The sequence below is a fragment of the Tinamus guttatus genome, unplaced genomic scaffold (assembly GCF_059628265.1).
Source record: "Tinamus guttatus ecotype Peru unplaced genomic scaffold, ASM5962826v1 Tinamus_guttatus_pri_ptg000408l, whole genome shotgun sequence".
In the NCBI taxonomy this organism is placed as follows: Eukaryota; Metazoa; Chordata; class Aves; order Tinamiformes; family Tinamidae; genus Tinamus; species Tinamus guttatus.
Genome location: NW_028288942.1, coordinates 1,648,811 through 1,670,257, shown reverse-complemented (window position 1 = coordinate 1,670,257; position 21,447 = coordinate 1,648,811). Strand labels below are relative to the sequence as shown.

At 41.9% G+C, this 21,447-nt stretch overlaps 1 protein-coding gene across 1 annotated transcript in view; it reads right to left on the bottom strand.

Annotated features, from left to right (window-relative positions):
• The window catches only part of CD58 (CD58 molecule), a gene marked incomplete at its 5' end in the record, with an annotated part of 40,599 nt that extends 25,887 nt beyond the window's left edge, over window positions 1-14,712 (bottom strand). The window contains 7 exons of the mRNA XM_088531348.1: window positions 6,801-6,858; window positions 7,537-7,605; window positions 8,994-9,044; window positions 9,245-9,301; window positions 12,275-12,370; window positions 13,387-13,632; window positions 14,394-14,712. Coding sequence (XP_088387474.1) covers window positions 6,801-6,858; window positions 7,537-7,605; window positions 8,994-9,044; window positions 9,245-9,301; window positions 12,275-12,370; window positions 13,387-13,632; window positions 14,394-14,712 — 896 coding nt within the window. The remainder of the gene's footprint in view (window positions 1-6,800; window positions 6,859-7,536; window positions 7,606-8,993; window positions 9,045-9,244; window positions 9,302-12,274; window positions 12,371-13,386; window positions 13,633-14,393) is intronic.
• Window positions 14,713-21,447: the final 6,735 nt, after the last annotated feature.

The window sequence follows — 21,447 nt, the reverse complement described above, 5'->3', positions numbered from 1 at the left end:
TGGTCACCTTATCATCCACCATGACACCCAGGTCTTTCTCTGCAGAGCTGCTCTCCAGAAGGTCGGTCCCCAGCCTGTGCTGGTGTCTGGGGTTTTTTCTCCCCAGGTGTAGGACCTTGCACTTGCCCTTGTTGAATTTCGTGAGGTTTTTCACTGCCCAGTTGTCCAGTCTGTCCAGCTCCCTCTGGATGGCAATGCAGCCCTCTGGAGTATCAGCTGCTCCTCCCAGGTTCATATCATCAGCAAATTTGCTGAGGGAGCACTCTGTGCCTTCGTCCAGGTCATTGATGAATAAATTGAACAGGACTGGACCAAGGACTGACCCCTGGGGGATCCCGCTAGCTACAGGCCTCCAACTAGACTCTGCACTGCTGATCACCACTCTCTGAGCTCTGCCGTCCCTCCAGTTCCTGATCCACCTCACTGTGCACTCATCTATCCCACACTTCCAGAGCTTGCCCAGGAGGATGTTGTGAGGGATGGTGTCAAAAGCCTTGGTGAAGTCAAGATAGACGACATCCACCACTCTCCCCTCATCTATCCAACTGGTCATTCCATCATAGAAGGCTATCAGGTTAGTCAAGAATGATTTCCCCTTGGTGAATCCATGATGGCTACTCTTGAGCTCCTTCTTGTACTCCATGTGCCTGGAGACAACAGTCAGTATGAGCCATTCCATCACTTTTCCAGGGACGGAGATGAGACTCACTGGTCTGTAGTTGCCTGGGTCCTCCTTCTTGCCTTTTTGAAGCCTGGCGTGACATTGGCTTTCTTCCAGTCCTCCGGCACCTCCCCCATTCTCCAGGATCTTTCAAAGATGATGGAGAGCAGTATAGCTATGACATCCACCAGCTCACGCAGAACTCTGGGGTGCATCCCATCAGGGCCCATGGATTTGTGGGTATCCAGTTTCCTTAGGTGCTCTCTGACCCAATCTTCCTCTACCTCGGGCAAGTCTTCCTCTCCACCGGCTTCTTCTCTTGTCCCTAGGGCCTGGGACTCTAAAGGGCTGTCCTTGGTAAACACCAAAGCAAAGAAGTCATTCAGCAACTCTGCTTTTTCTGTGTTATTCATAACCAGGGTACCCACCCCATTCACCACCAGACCCACGTTTTCCCTGATCTTCCTTTTCCTATTAACATATTTTAAGAAGTTTTTCTTGTTAACATCCCTTGCCAGATTGCGTTCCAAACGTGCCTTAGCTTTCCTTGTCGCATCTCTGCATTCCCTGACTACGTTCCTGTATTTCTCCCAGGGGGCCTGTCCTTTTTTCCACATTCTGTATACCGCCTTCTTCTGCTTGAGCATTGCCACAAGCTCACTGCTCATCCATACGGGTCTCCTGCCCCCTCTGCCTGACTTTTTACACACAAGGATGCACTGTTGCTGGGCATGGAGGAAGTGCTGCTTGAAAACTAACCAGCTCTCTTGGGCCCCCCTTCCTTCTTGAGCCCATGGGATTCTTCCAAGGAGGTCTCTGAAGAGGCTGAAGTTGGCCCTCCTGAAGTCCATTGTTACAAGGCTACTTACAGCCCTGCTTCCTCCTCGGTGGATCCTAAACTCCACCAACTCATGATCACTGCAGCTGAGGCTACCCCCCACCTTCACATCTCCTACAAGTCCCTCTCTATTTGTTAGCACGAGGTCCAGTAGCACACCTCTCTTTCGTGGATCCTCCACAACCTGTGTCAAAAAGTTATCATGAATGCACTGCAGGAACATCCAGGACTGTTTGTGCCTGACTGTGTTGTCCTTCCAGTTGATGTCAGGGAAGTTGAAGTCCCCCATGAGAACCAGGGCCTGTGACCATGAGGTAACATCCAGCTAATACTCGCCTTGGATGGAAAAGACAAGTGGAGTACAACAGAGTTCTATTCTGGGACTCGTGTTTAATATCTCCACAACTCTTGTCAAATCCCCAGGCTGGGGAGATCAGCCAATAAGCTAAAAGGGTGGCATTCAGCAAGACCTAGACAGGTTAAAACTCAGCAAGGACAAATGCAAGGTATGGGGAAGGAGGTGCTGCTTGTAATGATATGAGCTGGGGGCAGCTCTGATGAAAAGGATTGTGAGGTCTTAATAGGCAGCAAGCTGAACACAAACCCATAATGGGCCTTGGCAGGAAAGGTGGCCAATACCATCTTGGGTTGTATGAAAAGGAGCTCAGCCAGTAGATGAAGTGATTCTCCCTTTTACTTAGCTCTTGTTGGTCCATAGTTAGAGTACTGCATCCGGTTTGGGGCGTCTTCAACAACAACAAAAAAAGCTTGTTCAAACCTAAAGACAAGATGGCTTGGAGGATGTAACAGCAGCTTCCAGTACCTATGAGACAATCATGAAGAAGATGGAGCCACGATCTTCACAGTGGTGCAAGGTACAAGGATAAGAGAAAACAGGCAAAAGTGATTCAAGTACAATGATATATGGAATAGCTTTTTCAACATCAAGACAGGCAGTCAAACAAATTGCTAGGAGAAGCTGTGCAGTCTCCATCCTTGGAATTTTTCAAGACCAATATAAATAGAGTAACTTTTTTTTTTCATTTCAGTGTTGACCCTGCTCAAAGCAAGGATTTGGATTACATGACTTCCTGAGATCCCTTCCAATCTGAATTTTCTTATGATTTCTAAAACAGCTTCAGGTTCCCTCTATGTTTCTGGTCTTCTCACTGCCTTATTCACAAACATGAGGCCTGAACATCATTTTATTCAGGACCATTCAGAAATATGATCACAGGTATTGATCAAATGTATATGATCACACCTAACTGAATTTTCAGCTACTTCATTTGAAGATTTCCTGCAAAGTAGCATAGCAGAATTTAGCACCATGCCAAAATCCCTTTCCACTCCATTTACAAAGTATTTGTTCAGGGAGGCAATCTGTACTAAGAGTGTGGACATTCCCTATACTACTGAGATCATACATTATATCTTGATGTTTTGAAAACATTCATACATGATATTCTTTTCTCTCTGTCTCTTTCTGTGCCTCAGCTTTCAATTTTTCTTTCCAGGAGCAAGCAGTCTGAAACCATAGGATTCTTTAAAAATGAGTAGGTTGACATTCTCTTATAATAATGTGAAGCAGAAGATAAGACATAAAAACCAATCCATCCAAAAAACATAAAAGTGCAAAAATACAAAATAATCAAGAAAAAGAATAAAACACTGCTAACAGCAGACAGCAGCAGGTTTTTTTTTTTTTTTTTTTCATTGAAACAAAAGAGAAGTGTAGCTCTGTAGCTTTATCTCATAAGGTCAAAGCCATCATCAGGAAAAACTGCAGTCTGCCAGTCTTCTGCTGACTCCACGGACAATCATCTTGAAGAATATTAGTCTGGAGCACTCATCACTGCTGGAGAAATGAGACTAGCACATGTAAACTTCCATCCATCTGGAATTTCTGAAGGATGATCCATCTCTCTTCTCACTGTAAAAGGTATTGACGTGAAGCTGCATAGAAAGTCAATGATTTTTTAATTTATCCACGTTCATCTGCATAGATATAACTTTGTTAACCTCTAGCTACAAGTTATAAAAATATTATATTTTTATAGTTATATTTTGCATTTGCAGAGCATTGTTTGTTAAAAAAAATGATACAAAATTAGTTCCTTTTTCTTTCTCCATGATTCATCCTGTTTGTCTTCATGCAGTGACACCAAAAAAGGAGACTCTCCATTCTGATAAAACAAACAGGCACTGGAAGGACCAAAACTAGTCTTCAGAACACTTCCTTATGGATGATTCCAGTGCTAATCAAAAACTGCCAGGACAAAAGATAGTGTCTCTTTCATCACTGAATTCGACCACTTTGCTTCCACAGGGTCAAAATGCTGTTCACTCAACGAGGCAATTGTCTATTTATGATTTAAGATCTGGGGCAAAAGAAAAAAAAAAACACACACACACACAGGTAAGTTACGATATCTTCTTTTTTAGCTACCAAAATTTCACTAGTTATACAAAAACACTGCAGCTTTTAAGCATTAATAAAGCATGAAGATGAACTAAGACATGGCTATATAAGGGAAAGCAATCAAGTTACTACAGCTTAGTGACCTGCGGTAGCTACTAACTACCAACCATTTGCCCCAACTGATATACTCAAGGTTAGACAGGGGCTTTACGCCCAAGGTGGGTTAATAATATTCTTCAACAGTTACTGCCACCCATCTGCTGAGTTTAATGTTTAAGTTTTCAGGTTACCCAGCTGGTAACCTAAAAGGGTGTTCTGTCTCCATGACTTTGGATCACATAACTAGTGATCACATAAGATCACTAGATCACATAACTAGATCTTTGGAAATTTAGTTCATTTTTGCTTGAGCCTTCTTCACCAACAATCCTCCTACACTGTAACTTATTTTCTAATACAAATTTTAATTGCATCTTTTCATGCCCTAACAATGGATAAGGACCTCTAGTGGCTGAAGCTTTAGTTAAACAGTGTTAAAGCTTTGATGCCAATAGTTTTGAAATGCCATTCTTCTTATCATGCTTCAGAACATGATACCCAAGCAGAGCAGGAGTGCATAACATTAAGTGTTTTTTCAGTGCTTTGGTGTGCAGCATCTTTTTCTTGTGCACAAGGAATACAGACTTATACTATGTGTTTTTCTTGAGGTCTGTTGATTTTGAACCCAGGTGGATGTGATTAAAAAGCTCTTCTAGATTAATAGAGAAGCAGACCCAGTGTAAGGAATGAGGAGACCAGTTATTATTCTATATGTGAGACTCATTATCTTTTTCTGAATGGTTATTAATGAAATTGAGGCTGCAAAATGCAATCTATTGCTCAAAATACTTTTTTTCATAGTGCATGATTTGGTCAAATTTTGTTATTTGTTGATCAGTTTTTATATTATTTTCTTTGGGGGGGTATAGATGGCCTCCATTCATAGATCTTGGAAACTATTTTATCCTCTCTATTTTCTCTGATATGTATACAGAAATGCAAAATGACCATCTATGAAACAAGAGGGTTCCAGGCAAAATAGTGAAATAAGCAGTAGCAAAGGTGTTATGTCTCAAAGTCCTGGACTTTGTGACAGCCAGGTGAAGGCAGTAAAACTTATTTCCCTGCCCTAGTAAGTGAAGAAATGGTCACGCGGTGTGTCAACGTGAAACTGTCAGTAGTAATCATGGATTTTTTGACTCCCTGGGAAAACAGCTAAAGTTCATGGCCTACCTAGAAAAATTTTCATTGCAGTCCTGAAAGATTTTCAGAAGTAAACCAGTAAGTAAATACATAATTAAACTTCGTCATTGCTGGTCTATTTGTGGAGCTTGCACAGCTTAAAACAATAGTGAGGGCCATTGCTGAACCTTGAATCCAATGAACAGAGGTATTCAGTTTATCTTGTCTCAGAGACATGGTAAGTTTTCCTGTAGTTCAGGCATGCCTTAGGGAATTCTGCCTTCTCTGCGTGTGGGTGAAAGTTTCTCTTTGTAGTCTACAATTTTTACACTGTTTTACTGCATTTCTGGCATTCTCTACAATATCCCTAGTTTGACTGAGAATGGGCCTGATGGTAAAGAAAATGAGATGGTTTCCCAGAGCTTAAGACATCTTTGAGGAGAAAGATTTTGAGGGAATGTGAAACTGGAAACTATAACAAGTAAACTAGGTGGAGGAAGATGGGAATAGATAGGAAAACAATTGTGATATTTGCTGAGAGATTTGCTTCCAAATTTATTAGCTGAGGCACCTTTTTTGTTTGTTTGTTTTGAAATTTTAGATTTGACTTAAATGTTAAAATAAAAAATAATAAAGCCTGTATGAAATATGCACTATAAGCCAAAGTGGATCAAAGCATATTTGCTTGGAAAGAGAGTTTGTAGGTTGACTCAAAATAATTACGATTTCCTCAAACGCATTCCTCAAATTGCCTTCTGAGGCAGGCTACAGGACAGCGATGTGGGCCTCTGTTTCTGTCAGGGGCAAGGTAACATGTATGATGAAGGGAGGCACAGTAGCTTCTCAGTGCTCCACAGAAGGATTCACCATGTCTTGCTGGTCATAGCCCTTAACTAAGTAGTTCAACTGAGAAAGTTTCTAATTGTTTTCTGCTTTTTATGATGCTATAAAGTTACTCCAAAGCTACAGGAATGGGCTGGGTCACTTAGGGCCGCACCGTTTTCTGTTCTGTCAGGTTTGATTCAGCCGACTGACCAAATAATCCTGTTCAGATGTTTGCTGAAGTCAATGTCAAAAGCAAATAACTCTCAGATTGAGTGAAAGCAAAGACGAGTACAAGGGTAATAGGGAGTGAGGAATGAAGATATGAAACCTGGCTGTGTGATGCAGAAGACACTGCCAATTTTTGGACTTGAAATAGAGCTGAGGAAGCTGTGGTTATCTTCAAACAACTGAGTCAGATCCTGTCAGTTGCCAATAACTAACATTGAAGACCAAATGAATTAGGTCAGTGTATTGTAGCTGGGCTTCATGACCTGTTGCTCTGCACAGATTACTTATTTGACTACACTGTGCTGGTAGGTCATACTTAAATGGTTTGGATTTTGGAATAGTTGCGCAGCAATGATGCACAACATAAGTCCACTGCACACCGCCACAGTTTCTTCAGCAAAACCACTGCCCAAACAAACTCAGCATCGCCACAAAACCCACACCCGCCCTGACAAATACACAGCTCTCTTCTACACTGCTTCTCCACAGGAGCAAGAAGGGGCAGGCAGTATGCATGGTCCTGACCAGCACAGGGCAACGCTGCCGTTCCATGCCTCTGCACTACGCTGCACACTCTCCCCTGGCAAGCGGACCAGCATCCCCACTGGTTGGAAAATTCATCCTGATCTTGTCCGCTTTCATCTCCTGCAACCTGGCAGGCACCTGCAAGGAGGACAGGCAATGCTGACACAAGCCTGGACCTCACACCACTGCCCATGCTTACACTACAAGCAGCCCTTGCTGGGCTTGGTGAGACAGAATGTAAGAGGCATAGAGGAAAAGATGGACGGATATCAGAGCTCAGAGGGTCGTGATAAAAAGTGCTGAATCTAGTTGGAGGCCTGTGGCCAGTAGTGTCCCGCAGGGGATCAGGAGTGGGCCCAGTGCTCTTCAACTTGTTCATCAGTGACTTGGATGAGGGCACAGAAGGCACCCTCAGTTTGTGGATGATCTGAACTATTGGACTAGATGATCTGAAGTCCCTTCCAGCTACAACCATTCTGTGATTCTGTGAAAACAAAGTCAACCCTTTCCCTACAGCCCACTGTCCTTCACCCAGTCACACCTCCCACGGCTGTGGATTCCTTTGCGCACTGCCACAACAAGGGTCAAGAGCAGCCAGATTGAAAAGTGGGCCATCAACTCAACACCATTAACGCCCCCAACACACGCCCATCTCATAACACCTTCCCTCTCTCCTCCCTATTGCACTCGTGCTGGCCTCTCACTCCCTTCCATACCCTGCCAAGGCCAAGCCCAGAAGGCCCTCAGCCCCTTCAGCATCGCCCACAACTTTGCACCAAGAAGTTCTAGACAAAAGGTAACGGACAAGGATCCTACCATCCTCCTTTACGTCACATTCAGCTGCCCGCACAGCGGTCGGGCTGCTCTTTGGCATGTCACTGACATCTGCAGAGAGATCAGAGAACAACTACAGGCCCCAGAGAGGTGACCCTCTGCCCAACTTCAAGGCATCGCCCACTGACATATCTTTACCAGGCCCATCACCCTGGACCTCAGCACATTTTTTTTTTAACCTCCAAACCTGCACAAACTTTAATTCAATTGAAGAAATTAAATTAAGCACGTAACAACTTTCTGCAAAGGTGACCCAGTACCTTATAATCCAAAAAACCTTCTGCTCCAGCCTTTTGGTAAATTCAGCTGGTGAGATATGCTGCCAAAGCCAATATCCCATACCTGCACTTTCTGTAGAAGAGCATCAAGCACAGAAGCCCTAGATGGGTAGCAGTCAAGTCACCAATGGAAAGAAAGGAGACATCCTTCCTCTGCCCATCTCTTCTCCCATCTTGACCGTTACCAGAGGAAGACAGGCAAGGAGGCTTTTGGAATTTATGGTGCCCACAAAAAGTAGAGAAAAAATGAATCGAAAGGTGCTGCTAACATTTTTTTTGTTCAAGAACAACTGGAAGGGGGCAGAGATGGAAAACCAGACAACTGCAGCTTGACACACTGAGGGTAAGCATGCAACTGAGTTTTTCCTTCAACCCAGCCAAAGCAAGGACCAGGCAATTCTGTTCACCAGATTAACACAGTACCTGTCTGCTGCTCCTTGAATAGTATTTTAAGATATAACTGAGATGAACTAACAGTGAACTCCTGAGAGTCTGATGTGGCAATACTTTTGGCTGCCATCACTAAATCTATTACTACATGCACAGTCACAGCCTCCCACTGGAAACATCAGCATTCTGTGTCAAATCCAATGCACAGATAAACCCCACCATCTTTCAGGACCAGACAGAACTGCCCAGCCCAAAGCATTGCATATGAATACTCGGTTCTGAAAAATGATAAACCAAATTCCTGAAAGAAGTTTACAGGAATGAGACAGGCTGCTCAGATTAAAAGACACAGAACCTCATATTTCAGCACAGAAAATAAGCCCCGATTCCACTCCTCATCCCAGGGCCAGCTCCTGTTCCCCATTGTCAAACGAGAATTCACCCTGAAGAGACCTACTGACGAGGCTCCTCTCAGGCCATTCACTTTTGGTAACTCCACACCCCCACTAAAGCATACACAAAATGCAGGTTCATATGATTTTCCATTACTGCACCTCATTTGAGACTTTAAGGCTGAGTCTTCTCATGCTGAAAATTACCTTAGAACACCTACACAGTGCAAAAAGGGGAAGAGAACATGAGAACATTAGACGCCTTGTTCCAACCAAGAGCAGATATTAAAGACAGAGAGACACTAAGCCAAAGAAGTGCAACTAGAAGTTTTGGTAGACAGTTAAAGGTTAAAGGAAATCTACATTTCTCATCTCATACCTGAGTTGGACTGTTCTTGGCAGTTTTCATTTAATTTTGTCTCCTCATCTCCTATAAAGAAAAGAAAATTTTTGACATATGTATTAATGACCTGGAAAAAATAATCTGTAAAATAACTAAGGCCCAAAAGAGAACATGCTCCTTTACCTCTCCAATGAAAGACTGTACTGCTACAGAAAAAAAATACAAGCCTACAAACAAATTAATGCAATAGCCTGAATTCCACACATTCATCACACTCCAGCTCTTACTTGGATCATGCTTCTGAAGATTGGGCTTACATCTTCCATTTCTAAATGGACATCCAACTGCATCAAAAACAACAACAAAAAAAAGGATAAAGCACTCTAATAAAATCCTGTGCTTTTGTACACTAACCAACAGCCTCCACCTCCCACAAATAAAGAATATTTTGAGTACAATGGCATGGATGAGTAAAGAGACCAATAAATTATGATTCTGCGGCAAAGAAAAGCCATGAACCCCACTACAGCCAAGAAAGTTCCCATTCACTCCCTCTAGACTCTAGAAAGATGATTCTTTCATTTTTCCCTAGAAGAATGACTATGTTAAGGATCGACAAAAAACAGAATGACAGCTACAAATATGGACAGATTTCCCCCTCTTCACTGTCCAGGCATAATCTATGGAGCTGTAAACACCTAATCCCAGCTGTCACAACTGTTTGCAGGAAAGATGTGAATGAAAGGCTCTTTTGACCTGCTTACCAGCCCTCATTACAACATGAGGGTGTCTCCTGAGGATTTACAGAACTCCTCTCACACTACCCATTCTCATGCAGGGAACCACTGCCCCAAATTCCACCACAAGAAACTGCAACACACAGGAAATAGTGCTTTCCCCCTACCCTGCAAATACAATTTGTCTCCTTGAAAGCCAACAATCCAATCTGTTTAAACTGTAACATACTCCATAACCTTTAAAAGCAACATATTAGGAGTTTGGTGCTCCTTACTATTAATCATATTTTATACCAGGCAGGTGTTAATATCTAGAGAAAGAAAACTCTACTTCCATGCCACCTGCAATGTGCTAGCTGAGAATTTCTCAGCCATATTAATTGGCCCCAGGACCAAATAGGATGTTTTAGTTTCCAGTCCTATGTAGTGTCTGGGATATGTGACATAAATGGCAAGAGAGCGTAAGCCCAGGACATAAAGAAAATGGAAGCTCAAGAACCTCACTACTAATGAAGGGAGAATAATTGTGGTATCTATTCAGAACAATGAGTTGGCTCTTATTGCCACACTCCACGCTCAAACAGCCCAAAGTTACACTTGTCCTTACAAGCTCCCGCATCTTGTTGATATTGATCAAAATCCCCTAAGCATTTCCCTTGACACTTATTTATGAATCCTTCCTGATTCTCTCTCTGGAAGAAAAGTATTAGATCCACTTTTTTTCCTGAAGACAAAATGAGGACCAAAAAAAAAAAAGAAAAGAAATATTATTATGGTCAAAACTTGACTTGGTCAAATCTCATTTTGATCACTTCTATCCTCAAGCACTCCATTTGATGCATGCAAATTTATGAGTGATATGCTAAGACTGTAGGTCCAAATAAGCCCTCAGAAAAACAAGCACATATTTAGTTTTTTGTGACTTACAACCACCCTAAATGTAAACCAGAATCTAGCCACACTATCTGTGTATTTTTACATGAACTTTCATTATTTTTGAGTAGTTAAGAGCAAAAGTTTCCTACCACAAGTGATCTATCAGCTATATAGTCAAATAATTAATGTTTACAAATAACAAATACAGTGCAAAAATATTACAAAATCATAAGACCCTTATATATAAATAATATAATCCTTAATATAAAGCATTAAAGGATCAATGGAAGGGACCTTTTGCAACAACATGTAAAAACACATCTAAGCAAATTTAAAGCAGAACTCTGAAGTTCATGATGTACAGTCTTGTACTATCATTAACAATCACATCTTCTGTTTGATGATACACCTGCAGTGCTTACCCTACTGACATATGGCAAATGTACTTCCTACCATGGTCAGGAACAGAGCAATCAATTCTTTATTGTTTCAGAGGAAGCAGCTGGACTATTTCAACCCCTAGTCTCTATGAGTGACATTACTCAGGGGCTGATAATAGGCATAACACTGTTTAACATCAACAACTCGAACAAGGACAGAAGGTCTCCTCAGGCAGTGTCCAGATTCAGCTGCTGGGGTGGGTAGAGGTTATGCTAGAGGCCATGACTACCCGTCAGAGGGACTTTAGCAACCTGGAAGAATGGGCTAGTAGAAAACACATGATGACCAACAAGTCCTGCACCTGTTGAAATAACTGTGCCGCAGCACAGTCTGAGTACTGACTGGCTATAAAGCAGCTCCATTTCTAAGGATCTGCGATTGCTTGTGGATGACGATTTGAACATTGGATGGCAACTTGCCCTTGTAGCAAAGAATATCAGCTGTATACTGGGATGTCTCAGCATGAGTGCAGCCAGACATTAACAGAAGTTAATCTTTCCCTCTGTGCAGCATTTGTGAGACATATGTATTTGTCTGGTGCACTGGGTCTAGTTTTGGATTCCCCTGTACATGAAAAACATCAGCATATACTGAAGGAAGCCCATCAAAGGTTTAGCAAGAAAGGGGACAGAAGTTGTACAAGGAGAAGTTGACAGAACTAAGTTTCATCAGCCTGGGAAAAAAAAAAAAGGCTAAGGAGACCTCCAACTGCAATCTTTTGGTAAATTATAGAAAAGACAAAAAAAAAAAGTCTCAAGAGGTACACAGGAAAAGGACAAGAAGCGTTGGCTGCAAGCAACAGGGGAAATAGTAATGGGACATAAGAGAAAAAGTGTTCTGTTCTTTAAATAAAATATTCAAATTCAGGATAGGCAATATATGCTGGCAGAAGGTGCAGAAATCTTGTCTATCTGAGCAACAGACTAAACTATCAGATTACACTTGGCACAAGGTATTCAACATGCTCTGATGAAAGCCTGTTCCAACAGTAAATCTCATCTTGAGGGCAGCTTCATGATACATCCACTTGGTAAGCAGAAACACAGAGCAAACAAAACACCCAGTCTGAGGGAGAAATTTGCTAATACGCAGCACTTCGGTGTTGCCCAGTTCACACAGCATACAGTCCAAATGTTAAGTTGCACTGGTTTCTGGTAATTTAATTACAATACATTACATGTCCAGGCACTTTCATTCATTCTACGGAATCTCAGACTAGCATAATATCAAAGCACATTCATCACCATTAAGTGATATATATACCTTTTTTGTATAAGATCACAAATATTATCACAGCTGCAATTGTCACAACACAAGCCGCGATAAGACCACCTCTACTTCTTCCATGAGGTATTTCCCCTTTAAAAAGTAAAATAACAATTGATTAGCTAAGAAGCAGTATTTTCATATTACAGACACAATTTCACTAGAAATACAACTCTATGTATAACGTCTAGAAATGTAAGCACCAGAGTCAGTTACCAGTGACATCTTAGGCCAGCTCATGTGGCGACTACATTCAATGAAGACATATCACATCTTGAAAGGCAGTGGAGTTTCAAGATATGTGGGGTTTTTTTTGGGGGGGAGGCTGGGAAGGTCCAAGACAGATCTCAGCTAACTGACAGTTCAGCAAATGTCTCATTTGTAACTGGTCTCTAGCACATGCTTCTAGTGAAAAATTCTATAGTGAGAAAAAAAAATGTAAAAATTGCCTTTGCAGTCACTCAATGACAGAATTTTCAATTTCTGTGCCTTACACGTTCCACAAACCAGATTGTTCCAAAGAAGTGTCTTATCCTATGTAAAAAATGCAAGCCTCAAGTTCACTTCAAACTGAGTTAAGGTTGGCCCTTAGGAGGCTGGCCCTCCTTTCTCTGTCCAACTGTGAAGGAGAAAAAGAAGCATGCTCTAAAGTATTACCTCATACACATAGCAGATGAGAAGCAATTTCATCTGATGGCTGTTTGATGACTCACTTGAAGTGACCATGTAGTTTCATTTCAGTTCAAGGAAAGCAGTGCAAAGAGCACTGCAGTCACTAGTATTACACCATGTGAAGGCCAGAAGATTTAGGATAGAGATCTGCTAAGTGCACAGAAAACATTCCTCCTCTCTCTGAGCTTCCTTATCACTCATTTAAAGCCAAAGGCGACATCCTTATTTTGTTGAGAATCCTGAAAAAGGGTCCTTCCATAGAGTACAAATTGTCAATATAGCATCTTTCATCAACTTTAAACATTTTTTAGAAATCAACAGACTTCTGATGCTTCTTTAAATTCAGCTTCCTGAGAAGTCAGCACAAACTTTGCAGTCTGCCTCTCAAGCGAATCTCTCAGAATTGCGCATATCACCTGACCCGTTATTTTTATTACCTGGAAAGCATTCAGCCAAAGAGAATTCAGAGCTCTTTGCTGTTTGAGAGACTTCAATGAGGCATGTCACTTTCTCTGAAACATCAACATTCTTTTTAAGGAAGACAACATTTTGCTGCTGCTTATAGTCTGTTATTCTACCAAAGTCCCAACTGTATGTCAGAGGTCTCTTGAAATCTGCAGCACACATTAACACGAGGTTGTCGTCACTGACATTGCAACTTATTGTAGGTTCAGAAGGAGGATCTGAAAGAAAAGAAAACATTCTCTATTAGTGTTGTTATAAACTGTCTTGCATTTCAGCATGTGATCTGGGCAACATAAGCAGCAGGAGAGCGCACAGACAGAAGTGTACATAGTGGTATGCATGTCAGAGAGAAAGCTCAAGCACATCTTATGTACCTTCAGCTTGAGACACAGATAAAAGCTCTATATTTCTACAAGCAGTCTGTCTTGTGGTTCTTCAGTGCCTCATGTGAGACCCTTTATGGTTGATTTTCAGCTGCTCTAAAACATGTTGACCACATCTATTTCCCAAAAAACATCACTGGAGCTGCGCAGATCTGCACAGAATAATGCCATAAGATATTCCAGCACATGTAACAGCACATAATGCCTGCAGGAGCATCTTTAACAATAGAGGCATATTCTAGATGTCTTTGCTTGAGCAGGGGGGTTGGACTAGATGATCTCTAGAGGTCCCTTCCAACCTCAGCCATTCTGTGATTCTGTGATATTGCTTGAGGTAACAGTTTGCTTCATTCTCTCTCTCTCTGGAACTGCACCGTGCCATTCAGACATGATCCAAAAGCCATGCCAAGCTGAGTAATGATGGGCACACAAATTAGATGTTATCTTTGAAAGGTTCTTTAAGTGACTAAGCAACTTAGCAGCTGAGCTAAATAACTCTGTTTGCTCCCCTGACAAATAAACATTCCTTTTCTTGAAGTCTTAAAGAGGAAAAAAATATGTACAAAAGTTCTTTATACAGTTCATCCACAACTTACCTAACACAGTAAGTATAAAGGTTAAACTGACACTGTTTTCATCAAAAGGCAAATACTCCAACACATATGTGGCAGTGTCATTCTCCTCTAGGTTAAATATGGTCAAGCTGCCAGTCTCGTTGTTAAGTGATCCTCTGTTCTTCAGAGAAGTAAAATACACAGCTTGGCTTTGTTCATCCCATTCAGCAACTTTATCTTTGTTTTTCTTCCAAATAATTTCCACTAACGATTTGTTTATTTTTACTGGAAAAGTATAATTTTCTCCCAAGATGCCAAACACCTCTTCACAGTGGATGTGTGCTACAGGGAGGAAAAAAAAGAAAGAAAAAAAGAAAGAAAGAAAGAAAAAGTTATTTTACCATTTTTTGTTTGTTAAATTTCTGTTTGAGCAATGCTGTACGCAGTTGCAGATATATTCAAAGTTAGGATAAAAGCATATCATGGATGTTAATGATCTCCAGCATGTCCGTTAAGAACCATGTAAACCCAGCCTGCCTCCACAGGCATGTAACAGGCTTTACAGAACAGTCTCATTTCTACATCCAGGTCTGAGTCAGCTAGAAGAGAAGATGAGGACAGTAATTCTACCTTAAATCAAACACTTTCCCTCTCTCCATCTGAATTACATCACATTACATTACATCAAACCACACATCTGAATTACATCATCTGCTCCTGCTCATGGCCTGGTAAAAAAATAAATAAATAAGAAAAGAAAAAAGAAAAAAGAAAAAAAAATGTCACCAGAAAAAAAAAAAATCTCAGCATCTAGGTGGCGAATGCACAGACTGAAATTCCTGCCGAGCACTTTTTCAACATCTTATAAGTTGGGTAACTATTCACAGAGTTAGTAGAAGGCATAGTTCTGACAAAAAATTACTACCCAGTTCAAAGTGCATGCAATGAAATTATGGGAATACTATGGATTTCCTTTGGAAATTTCAGTTAAGATATTTTTAACAGGGAAAAATAAAGGATTTTTCACAGATTTCACTCTGGGAAGCGGTCAAGCCTTTGAGACAGAACATTTGCTCCATTCTGCATTATGTCACCAAAAAAGCCAGCTTATTTCATAGCCAACATATGCAAAATAGCATCTGCCCTGTGAGAGTCTGCCACAGATGCAATCATAAAATGTGAGCTCTGCAGAATCGTAGCTATTAGTTGACTATTAGCTAAGGTTCTGGAAACAATCATACTTTTTTGAAGAAAACAAACAAATAACCAGAAAAAAAAAAGACAAAAAAAAACTAAAAAATCAGTATTATTTGAACTAAACTTAAAATACACAGCATATGCTTGGTACAATTGAATCTGAGACAGGGAAGGTAGGGGACCCTTTTGAAAGGATGCTGCCTCGATCTCAAGTTAACATCTCCCGATCCTGAAAGGTTTTAAAAATCACCACGGGGAGATTCCCAGTATGCATCATGGGAAACTCCCCTTTAATCATGGATGGTGAAAGTGAAAATTTTAGAAGCCTACTCTCGATTTCCTTAGGCCAGCCGTTCCCAAGTGACAGCTACCTCCTTTTTTGATTTTTATACAGCATCAACTCAAGGGCCTACTGATCCTTATTCTGTGTTTCCCATGCTTCCATGTCATCATCATAGCATTAAGAACTCACTTCCATTCATAAATCAATGCAGATACTATAGCTTTATCACACCAAAACAACAATTCACTTCCCCTCGCTGTATGTGTTCAGGAAACAAACCATGGCTCATACCCAACGTCACATCTTTCCATATAAAAGCAGGTAGCAAGCCTGCCAGGTCAGTCCCAAAGTTATACTTGTCTGCACTCTTCTTACACCATGACCTTTTCAAAGCACAGGGATGAATAAATTAAAAGGGCTCAGCTATCACTCTCATATCATTTCAGTACAACCTGCCTCTGCCTTCCTTTATCCTCTATTCCTTTTGCATTGATTTAAACACCTCACTTGTTTCTGCTGATCCACAATGAATATCACTATCCATCCATGTCAGTCATCAGCTCCCAGAGGAGAAGGGAATCTGGGACTCCAGTGTTTGTTTTCAGGTACCACTGGAATGTAAAACCTTGCTTTGATCTGTGGAAGCTTGGAGTCTTACCAGGGACTCTGGTTTCACAATGACAATCTCTGCAACCACACTTCCCTGAAGAAGTTCTCTTCAACTGCCTAGAGATGTACAGCACTCCTAGCGTGAAGCAGATTGTGGAGCAACCTGCACATCAAGTGAGTGGCAAGAGTAAGATAACAGATCTCTGTACTGGGAGAAGAGCAGCCACATGCTAAGAGCTGAAAACATGAGCAAGAGCAGCCACCACAGCTCAGTCAACTCCTAGAAACATGGTAAGCCTAGGTGTGGATGCATGAAAACCACGAACAGCTCCGCCAACTTTCAGTTAGTTTTAAGAGCCTTTTGGGGTTATACGGGCAACATGGCTTCTCCTTCACACCCAGAAATGGGACTTGAGGAGGGAAGAACTGAAAGGAAAGAGATGACGCGTTCCCTCTGCACAGCTTTTGTTTGGCAGAGAGGTGCATTTCGGTGTACTCTCTTCTTTCTGGCTGGTGAAAGAAAGACTCTTCAGCAACGAGCTGAAGGGTTACTGCACACAAGGACATTGAGGGCTCTGAGGAACAGGAGGACCATCACATCTCCTGTCTAAAACCACACAGACACCCTTACTTCCCTGCTTAACTGCTCTAGTGAAAACAAAGTTAGTTCCCACTCATTCTGGCAAACTTCCTTTTTACAAAGAAAATACATGTCATGCAGAAGTGTTCTGCAAGGTCTCCACAGCAACTTTTTGAGCTTCTTAAAAAAAAAGGGGGTGGGGAGGAGAGATATAATTTTACAAGAGAGCAGATTTATTTTCCACTCCACTCTCTACTTCTCTACAGCACATCAGCCAACCAGGACAAAAAAGAGTCAAATGCTCTCTCTTACATTCCTTGTCTTCTTGTTCGGAGGGCTCAAAGTAAGAACATTACTTCTCTCCTTTCTTCCTCCATCCTTATTGTATCCTGTCATGCAGCATGCACTACTGCCTCAAGTAGCCTCTACATAAATCATAAGACTTCTACCCCCTCTTTCCTCCTTCAAACCATTTCAAATTCCTTCTCATACCAGATCTTTGTTTTCTATTCTTCAAAACAAACTGTTTAACAACAGTGTGATTTATTAAAAAAAAAAAGAGTGACTGGCACTGTGCAAGCCAAGAATCTTCTACACCCTCACAAACTCATTCTGCCTACATCATCTTGTATTTTACTCCTTCAGCTGCCAGATATCTTTGCCTCACAGCCTCCTTGTCTAATCAAACTTGACTGAGCTATGGTGACTGCATGGGTGTACAGATTTGTCCTGCAGCAAGCAGAAATCTTTTAGCTGGGCTTGCAATACATAAAAGTTATAATATTTCAGCCTTTTTCATGCATTAACACAAAGCCTGAAACTCCATGCTAATGCAATCAGTTCTCTGAACAGGTAAGTCAGACTGCATTCTTTTCAAGACAAGGCAAAGTCCTTCCCTCCCAATATAATATATAGCACGTGTACAACCCAGTGTGCTGTACGTGAATTGTAATATTTACCTGAGCATTTTTGCTTTTTGGAACTGATGTAAGGATTAGCTTACATCAATAGTTATTGCCATTGCTTAATGCCATCACTATAATCTTTTAGGTAGTGAGTAGCTGTTTGAAATGCATATGTTAGGCTTATATAAGCATTTGTTAGGTTCCTGTATTATAATTATTAAGGTGCTAACACTCCATCTGCTGAAGCAGGGTGGTAAAATACTTACTGATTACATTATGGCAAGGAGCTGCCTACCTCTATATTAAGGCTTTTTTAGAAAAGGGGATTTTTATTTTATCTCTGGCAACTGCCCAGTTATCCTTATTTATTTTACTTTTAATTATAAATTTCTCAGCTACCGTAAGCCGCACAGTTTACAGTCTATCCTAAAGACCAGAACCCCTAGTTTTAGACAATCCTAGAATAAATGTTCAATACAGAAGGCCCGGAGTATTCACTTCAGACTTCCTGTTCACCCAGAGGCCACAAACATCACTCATATCCCAAACCCCTCTAAGAATGTGTTTAGGCCCACGATATAGAAGCAGACACAGCAAATCTACAGTCAGACACAGAAAGAATGCACAAGGCAACAAGCTGTACCTAGTGCCTCAGGCTACTGCAATAGTGCCCCAGATTTGTAAAAGAGGGACTGGATGAGGACTCCTGCTCTGCGATACCTACAGCAGAATTTTTAGCTTGCGTCCTGTGGCCAACTCAGAGGTGTGCATTGCTGTCTCTGGACTACATGGGGCTGCCTGCAGCTACAAAGCTCGACAATTGCAGACAAAGGCAGGTGCCTTTGGCACCTGAAACAAGCTTGGGCCCTTGGTTCTTTCCTGTCATTTTGAAACAACACTGCTCACCAAAAAGGTGGGAGTGTCTGCCTGCTCCCCCTCCTCCCCACCCAGTCATTGGCAACGATACAGCCAAGTAGAGAGTATAATCAGGAAAAAAAAAAAACATGGTTGAAGTTTTTTTTTTTAAAAAAAAAAAAAGGAACAGAAAGGTTAGACTTCCTAGATATGACTTGCTGCACATGTGGGACTGCAAGAAGAACTTCAGTGTTGGTGCATGGGCCGGAGCAGAAACCAGCGAGTTGGGGAGGGCACCCATAAGACTAGTCCTTGGTTCAGACATACAGGCCAAGTTCAGACTGCAGCAGTGACTGCACCCACACCAAAGAGCAGGCTGCTTAGAGTGGCTATAAGGAAGTGACAGTTCAAGCTGTGTCTTAAGTCAAACTTTCTTCATGTGCTTCACAGATGGCTCCTGCCTCTCTGCACTCCAGCTTCACATCTCTCAACCTTCCCAGGATGGAAGCACAGCTTTCCAAAACGCTGTCAGGGATGGAGACACTGCCTCCCTTTTCTCCAGTAACTCACTGGTCAAACTGCTTGGGACATTTTCCTACAGTAGACAGATAAAATGCACACTCAGCTGGAAAAGAGCCTAAAAACTTCCCACAAACGTCCTGACCATGAGACAGAGACACAGCCCCCTCCCAGCCCTTCCTGAGCCCAGCTGTGTGACAGCTCTCTGTGCACAGTTTGGAAAGGAGGAAGAAAGCAGCACATCCATCACCACACACCCAGGGAGCCTATGGTGGGGCTAACAGGAGCCTCAGTGACTCACAGAAGGGCTTTTTTTTGTGGATCCCCACAGAGATTAGGCACATGCAAGATCTGGACATTTCTGAGGAAAGAGCCCGAGGTGCAGGGAGTACAGAGGACCCAAACTTCAGCTTCTCAGAAACACAGGTGCCACCAGAGCCAGGCACCAGCTTGGGTGGCCTATTCTGGCTCACAGCTCAAGGTTTGTGAATAGAGAAAGAGGTGAAAATATCTGACAACTTTTGTGAGTTTAGCCCCACAGACTGACTTTTAGAGTGGGAAATAATAGCAAGACTTTTCAGTATGGAAAGTCTCCTCCTCTCCCCCGGACTCACATTTCTCTCTCATCTGCTGAACCCCGCTGATCACTCCAGCTCCAGCTCCCTCCACCTCATTTCCTGCCTTTCCTGCCCACACCTCTGTTGCTCCCCATGTCATCTGACTGCTCCCTCAGTCTCATTCTCACTGGATGAGCAATCTAAGGATGGGGTGAAACCCCAGTGCCTTCATTTCTGAGTTAAGGACAAAACCCATTTGATGCAAAATTTTGCAGCTCAGGCCCATTTCTTCAAGTCCTGAAGCAGGTGCTCTGAGCTCAGAATTGTGCACTTCGGCTCTTGTTCCCCAAGATGCAAAAGCAACTCTGAGGAAGTAGTTCTGAATAAACTGTATGCTAGAAGTGCCCGCCACGCTGTATTTCCAGGTTGGAAAGGATACTCTGCTCTCTGGGAATGCAAATAGATTTGTAGATTCTTATTTCAGGGTTCTTCTTTTTGCTCAAGCTTTATTTCAGGTTATTGCTAGATAAATTTAATCATTTAATAGTAAGCAAAAACAGTAGTAAAAATATTCCACACCTGGACAGTCTGTCTGCTCATACTCTAGGATCAGGGTGCAATTACAGTGTCATCACAGCTACTCCGAAAGCATCAGCAAGACAGCTTAGCAAGTTTACTGACATTTTAACCAGGATATCGGCTCATCTTTTAAGTAACACAGCACTGTCATCAACATACTGATCAAACTTGCATTCACACCTCGCCCATGCTTGGTAACGTTGCACCTAAAGAACAGCAAGGGGAAATTTATGATATACACAGCATTAGCATCAAGCTTTTAACTACTCACAGTGCTAACTCCACCCTGGACTAAACAGAGTGACTCACTTCTGCTAAGCAAAGATCATGTAGTTTGTTATGTTGCTTCTTAATTATCATTCCAGTACAAATCTGAAATCACCTCCATCATCCCTATTTCTGGGATAAGAATGCAGGGTTGCACCCAAGGCTTCTAGCTGTGTATGGTCTAGCTCTACGTCATGAACCTCAGTTGCCAGAAATTACCTCCGAGCAACATTATGACTTGATTATTTTTCTGCTGCAAGTCTATTTTTTTTTCTTTAGTATAAAAGAAAATGGATGTACAAGATCTTCTCTAGGAAATAAAGAAAGACTGACCCCGTCATAAGAAAGTCTTGTTCATGGGCAGTTCTAGAGCAGGAAACTTCATCTATCCTACAGAAGCCAAATACAGGACTGGTAACAAAGAGTGGTACTCCAAGGAATTCACCATACACAGGAAGGGCTACTGTAGAATTATGGTTCCCAAGTCTTCTTTTTCTGTGAGAGGCACTATATGGGACATCAGCGGAAAAAAAGAGCACATAAAAAGCATACCTGCACATTCTGTAGTTGTTGCATGGCATACCCTGCCTATACAAAGTTTGGGAAGCCTATTTAACTACTGCTTCAGCAAGATTTATCTAGTAGATTCTTACTGAAGATTCTTGAAGGCAATCTGGATTGAGCTAGCTCTGTGGTCAGGAACATAATTGGTGAGGCCCTTCTACAGGTCCCACGCAGCAGGAGA